General features: G+C 32.6%; 1 protein-coding gene across 1 annotated transcript; it reads right to left on the bottom strand.

Moving 5' to 3' along the window:
- Window positions 1–2,100: 2,100 nt before the first annotated feature.
- Window positions 2,101–5,853, bottom strand: LOC110098443. Its single transcript, XM_020825284.2, has 4 exons — window positions 5,557–5,853; window positions 3,249–3,323; window positions 2,872–3,012; window positions 2,101–2,749 (listed from the first exon to the last, which is right to left on the bottom strand). The coding sequence occupies exons 1-4, from the start codon at window positions 5,734–5,736 to the stop codon at window positions 2,396–2,398; spliced, it is 750 nt and encodes a 249-aa protein (XP_020680943.1). The 5' UTR covers window positions 5,737–5,853; the 3' UTR covers window positions 2,101–2,395.
- Window positions 5,854–6,230: the final 377 nt, after the last annotated feature.

Below are 6,230 nucleotides of genomic sequence, written 5' to 3'. Positions count from 1 at the left end.
AATTAGAGTGTTATAATATAATTTTAATAAAATTCATTTATGCTCAAGCTTATTTCCTGTGATTATTGGTGAGAACAACAAATTCAATGAATCAATAGCCTTAAAATAACCAAATAAACTTGGCTTGATTGCTCTGATTATATTAGAAAAAAAAAGTAATTTTGTTAGTATAAAACTGCTCCATATATATTTATATGATTTGTATAAATTAGGTTTTATTCAGGACTTCTTTTTACTGCTTTCTAAAACTATTTTTAAATACATAATTTTTAATTCAAAAAATTTTTGTATTAGAAAATTACTTTAAAAAATAATAAGAAAGTTGTCTCAAATGAAATCTTAAGCTTTATTTGGGACTGCTTTCTTACTATTTCTTAAAGTAAATTTTAGTACAAAAATTAAATTTTTTGTACTAAAAATTTATTTTAATAAGTAATAAAAAAATCATGCCAAGGCTTCCTTTGGCATGATTTTTTTATTACTTCTTAAAACTACTTTTAAATAAAAAATTTAAATTTTTATCTTAAAATTTTTTTTTAAAAAGTAATAAAAATTAAAAAATTGTTTTAATAAAAAAGCTGACACAAATTAAACCTTAATCAGTTTTCAAAAAGGAAATCAAAGGACTTTCCATTCAACGGGGGGGAACAATTGAATGAATTTAGTAACTTATGAGCAGGACAAGGCAACATGATTTTTGTCTCCATAACTTATATTATTTTACTGTGATGCCTGTCGCTCATAATTGCTCATAGGTCTCTTTCTCTCTACAGTATTATTTATTTTATTTTATTGAAAAGTAGACTGATTTTAAAGAAAAAATAAATAGGGTTGATGTTGGCCATCCAATGGGAATTGTATGGCTGAGATTGATAATTGCACATTAGGGCGAATTATTGCGTCCGGTCACCGGATGTCCGGACATCCAATCCGGTGACGCCACATCACCCAACTAAATTGGATCCCGATGTATTTTGGTGACGTGGCGACACCGGATTGGTGTCCGGATTCGCGATAATTTGCCGCACATTAGTATGGTAACCATGAAAATTAAAGAGGATTTGAATTCATTAAATGTTTAAACATTGAAATATCATTCATGTAATGAATCATTACCAAATCTAAAAATGAAAGGCAATCATAATAATCTCATAATAGCAAAAGAGACATAACATGCATCAAATGAAAGTTGGTCAAGGAAAGTCGCAAAATAAGAGACACGATGCATCATATCGGTAGATCAATAGTCAAGGAGGGGGCTTAAGAGTTCGTTTGGGACGGCTTTTATACTGTTTTTAAATCAACTTTGTAGTACAAAACTTAAAATTTTCGCAAGAAAAGATTGCTTTAAGAAGCAGTAAGCAAGCCATCCCAAACGAAGCCAAAGTCTAAAAAAATTAAGAAAAAATGCATATTGAAGGAGGATATTCCCGAGAAAGAAGATATCTACAAAGAGATTTTTAAAACTATGATACACAACTCATATGTCAAAAAATTTTTGATGGAGTAACACTTAAAGAGATGAAGAGATGAGAGAAAAAAAAAACTTGATAATGTCATCATGAATGTGCCTTGCTTTGCTCCTTCTATGTCAACCAGCATGCTAACTCATTGGGAAAAATATCAAAATAGCTAAGTCTTTAAAAATGAATCAAAACAATCTCATAATGAGACTATTTTAGTTCATCTTTAAAAAGTTGTGAGACCAAAAAAACCTTTTAATATAATTAGAAATTATCATGATGAGATCACTTTGATTATTTTCTCTAAGTCATTATACATATGTTTCTAAGCTTTGAGTTGAATTTTATAAAAGTACTTAAACAAGAAACCAAAGCACATTTTTAGAACCCTCTCTCTATCTCCTACTTTACAGCGAATTATTACTTCCGGTGACCGGACGGCCGGACATCCAATCCGGATGAGTCACGTCACTCAAATACACTAGGTCCCGGTGTGTTTGGGTGACGTGGCGCATCCGAATTGGTGTTCGGACAAATCCGGACACCAGACTTAATAATTTGCCCTCCTTTACACTTACAAATACATACATCAAATAATAAAAAAATCAGATACAATCATACCAACACATGCATGACCCTTATATATATATTGCTCACATGGAAGTTTGCGATATTCCACCACCTAAATACAAAATTGGCAGGCACTACAGGCTCAATTTTGACCTGTTGTAACCAGCCAGCAGGCAATGGAAATTTTGCCCATTTCTTTCTAATTCACAAACCAAACATCATACTATTCATACCTAAAATACCCCAATTCATAACTGGCCTAGCAGGGGCATTCTAGGGAGGACAATCTACAGTGGCTCAGCCCACTAAAACCTAACTAAAACAAAAAAAAAAAACAATAATGCCTAAACCTTCTCCCTTGATTAACTGAGGGGAGATCTATGAGGAGCCCCTTTTCGTCTACTACTGAGTGAGAGAACTATCCCCGGAAAAAAGTTACGACCACCACCGCCGCTCTTCTTCGTCCTCCATTCATGACTTTTTTCAGAACCACCACTCTTTTCATTAGCGCTCGACCCGCTAGAGCTCGGTCTATATTGCAAAGAGTTTTTCATGATAGAATTTGTTGTAATCTGATCATGATCAAAGGTGTCATCATCAGGCACATCAGAGCCATCCATTCTCAGGCTCTCGAATTGAGCGAATGTGAACTCCGATTCGTCGAATCGGAACAATATGCTCGATATGTCGAACCCCTGCATCACAACATGCTCCACCTGCAATGCATTTCCAGACTTCATTCCCTTATATCATCCATCCATATGCATGGATAGGGGTAGAATGGGAAGATAATGTGTGAAAATTGCCGACCGTTAAGAGTATCAATTCAAATAATTACCTTGCAAGTGAGACAGCAGTAGTAAAAGGGTTCTTGCAGAATTCTTTCACAGCTGAGACAAATGTTTCCTGAGCTCTTCAAGAGCCTGGATTGAGGCCTCGGCTTCAGAAATATTACCTTCGCACTATTTATAGTGTATGGCTGATAAAAACATAAGCAAAATGTTAAGAAGATTCATCAAAATCCTCTCTTTTTCAATTTTTTTTAATAAAATTCTGCTTTAAAAAAAAACTAAGATGATCATGGAAGATCGACTACCTAATCAGGATGAGAGGAAGGATTATTATAAACAAATTAACAAAATTATTTGATTTTATTAAGATTAATACTAACTATCATATTGAAATAAATTGATATATTTAAGAAGAAGAAAAGACCTGGACGAAGGAGCAGTCAATGAGCTGTTCGAGATCATCCAATCTGACTACATCATTGTATACGTAACGTCTAACCTGAATTTAATGCAAGACAAAATAGGATGAGCAGTAATTAATGCATAAAACGAAAAATTAGCAGAAATTTTCATGGCATGAACATTTGATTAAAAATGAATTCGGTAATCTCTCTCTTTAAAGAATGAGTAGAAATTATTCTGTGTGGACACAGGACAATCCGGAGGCGAATCAAAACGTGTCATGTCATCCGATACACAACAAACGGATGACGTGTTGCATTCTGATTCGTCTCCTAACACAGCGTTCGTATCTGCATACAACCAAAAGTCAACATATGATGTAAGCAATAGGATTATCTCTCTCCTAAGAAGTTGGATTGAATGATCTGAAGTCAACAAGTGATGAAGATGGTTTTTTTTTCCATAATATTATTCCGTTTCAATATTAAAAAAAGAGTAGATGTATGAAATAATCTCTTCTATTAAAAAATAATAATTATATGATAAGTAATCAAAAGATAATTATAGAAGATCAACATATTTTCTCTCTAAAAAAAATCAGAAATCAAATTATTGTGTTCGATTTACTCATTGGGCGTTCATTATGATTCACCTGAAAATTAGATATCAGAATAAATGGGATATAAACTCTTGGTTGACAGAATGCTTCTTATAAGACCTGTACAGATGCTGAACGTAAAGACGATTATGCCCCTCTGATAGTGGCACAGATTCTGGGAAACACAGATAACGAGGAAATGCTATTTACTAATCTGCAGAGGGTAATCAAGTACTTTATGGATGAAATGTAAATACACTCAATTAACAAAGCTCTATCTTAACAAAATAATTAAGGATTTAATGAAGATATTAATATTAACCCAAACTTAAAATTTCTCATTAAATATGCTATTAACTTATCTAAATTAATATAAATAATAACTAATATACATAAAACTACACGCTATTAATACAAAATTATGAAATAATACAAATAATATAAATAATATAAATAATAACTAATACAAATAAAACTACACGCTATTAATACAAAATTATGAAAGAATACAAAATTGAGTAGCTATGAAAGAGAAATATTAAAAGTAAAATATTTATAAAGTTTTTAATTATTTTAAAAAATGTCTTTTAAAACTGTAATAATTCCATGAGTGCATTAAATTTTTTTAATTTCGCCGAAAATTTTAATTTGTGCTTAGATGCTTAATTATTTTTGGGAGAAAAAGAAGAAGAAATGTTTCCTTTAAAAGCAAAGCAGGCCAGGAAAACTCCTGCAACAAGAAACATGAACATGGAAGGTAGAAGAATTGCTTATATGGCTCAATGTTTTTATGCGTAAGTTAAGGAGAAAAGATATTAAAGGTCTAATTTAGGATAGTTTTCTTGGGTGCACTGCAACAGTGAAGAGATTATTACGTGCCGTGTCCGAACCGTTCAAGAGGCGAATCTGAACACGCCATATCACCTGGATGCACCGGGCCCCAGATAACGTGGCGTGTTCGGATTCACCTCCGAACGAATCAGGACGCCGCACGTAATAATTCTCCGCAACAGTGACATTGGCAGATGCAACCCTAAAGTTATTTTGTGCGGAGCCTGAACGGGAAGAATCATACAGATTGTGAGTGCAAATATTATGTACATATAATGTGTACAAAAATTTGATACACAATGTATACAAATGTGTATAGTACAATCACATGTCCAAACGGTTCTTCCTGTCGGGACTCCACATAATAATTTATCTTGTCCGGACGGGAAGAGTCATCCAGATTGTGAGGGCACATATTAGGCTATTTTTTGAGAAATTATTTAATTTTTTAGCTTTAAGAAATAGTAACAAAACCCAGCTTCCAACACCAATAATGCTTTACAAAACAAAGGATTATGTCAGTTATAGTAATTTTGGGAAGTTTTTCAATTCAATTTATGCTCTTTTTCATAGACCACCCTAACAACTAACAATATTATATATTTCTCCCTTTTTATGCCCAAATACCGCTTAAAATTAGTAAAAAAGATTAAAAAAAAACTATAAATATAAGAATATTCTGCAGAGAAAACATTTGGATATTTTAATTGAAATATTTTTATTTTTGGTTATTTATGTTCATCCTGTCTATTTTTTATTATCAGAGGAAAAAAAAAACCGGATTAGTTTATAAATTTTTATTTGCAAAGCAGCATCGACCCCTACCTAGTAGCTCATAGAAGAACACAGAAGGGACGAGGAGAGAGAAAACGAGACATATAAAAGTGACCAAACAACGGACCTGAAGAAGCGGGTGGGAAGGATGAGAGGTGGCACAGTGAGGGCAGATGCTGGTGCAGCAGTGGAGGCAGAATATGTTCTTCTCGTTCTTCTTCATGCTCTCGTGGGTCCCGCAACCCGCAAAGAACGTTTCCTCCACCAGTCTACCCAGCCACCCCGGCAGCTCTCCCTCTCCCCCCATCTCTTTCTCTCTCTACTTCTGAATATGATTCTCTCTTTCTATCTCTAAGAAGCTTTCTCTCTCTAGCTGTTTCTCTCACTAAAGGCTTCGTATAGGGAGAGGGGACGAGCCCTTCGGAACCACCTGCTGCTATTTATAGCGCAGGAGATAATAAGAATAGCTTATTGTATATTGTTGAGAAAAATAAAAAATTGCTTAATATTTGATAAAATTATATTAAAATAAAATAATTAAATTATAAAAATAACATATGAATTTCATATAATATTTATAATTAAATTTTGAAATTCAAATAAATGTATTGTTATCAAAAAGTTAACATTATAAATAAATTATTTTTAAGGACTTAATCCTTTTTATGTTTTAGGTAATCGCATTATATTTACAAATCTAACGCTTAAAATTAATATATTACATTATTAACATTTATATAAAATTTTAATATCAAATATATCAGTCATACTATCCTATAAATTTTAATATTTCATGCTATA

The sequence above is a fragment of the Dendrobium catenatum genome, unplaced genomic scaffold, assembly GCF_001605985.2.
Source record: "Dendrobium catenatum unplaced genomic scaffold, ASM160598v2 fragScaff_scaffold_123, whole genome shotgun sequence".
NCBI lineage: Eukaryota > Viridiplantae > Streptophyta > Magnoliopsida > Asparagales > Orchidaceae > Dendrobium > Dendrobium catenatum.
The sequence above is the reverse complement of the archived record's forward strand: the minus strand, read 5'-3'. Positions and strand labels throughout refer to the sequence as shown.

What these genes read in the sequence shown, in the direction of transcription:
- LOC110098443 (XM_020825284.2), bottom strand. Translation starts at nt 5,736, where the DNA reads ATGGGGGGAGAGGGAGAGCTGCCGGGGTGGCTGGGTAGACTGGTGGAG. An exon ending in TTGACTGCTCCTTCGTCCAG is followed by an intron (nt 3,013 to 3,248) that starts GTCTTTTCTTCT and finishes TGTTTTTATCAG; the next exon opens with CCATACACTATAAATAGTGC. An exon ending in ACTGCTGTCTCACTTGCAAG is followed by an intron (nt 2,750 to 2,871) that starts GTAATTATTTGA and finishes AATGCATTGCAG; the next exon opens with GTGGAGCATGTTGTGATGCA.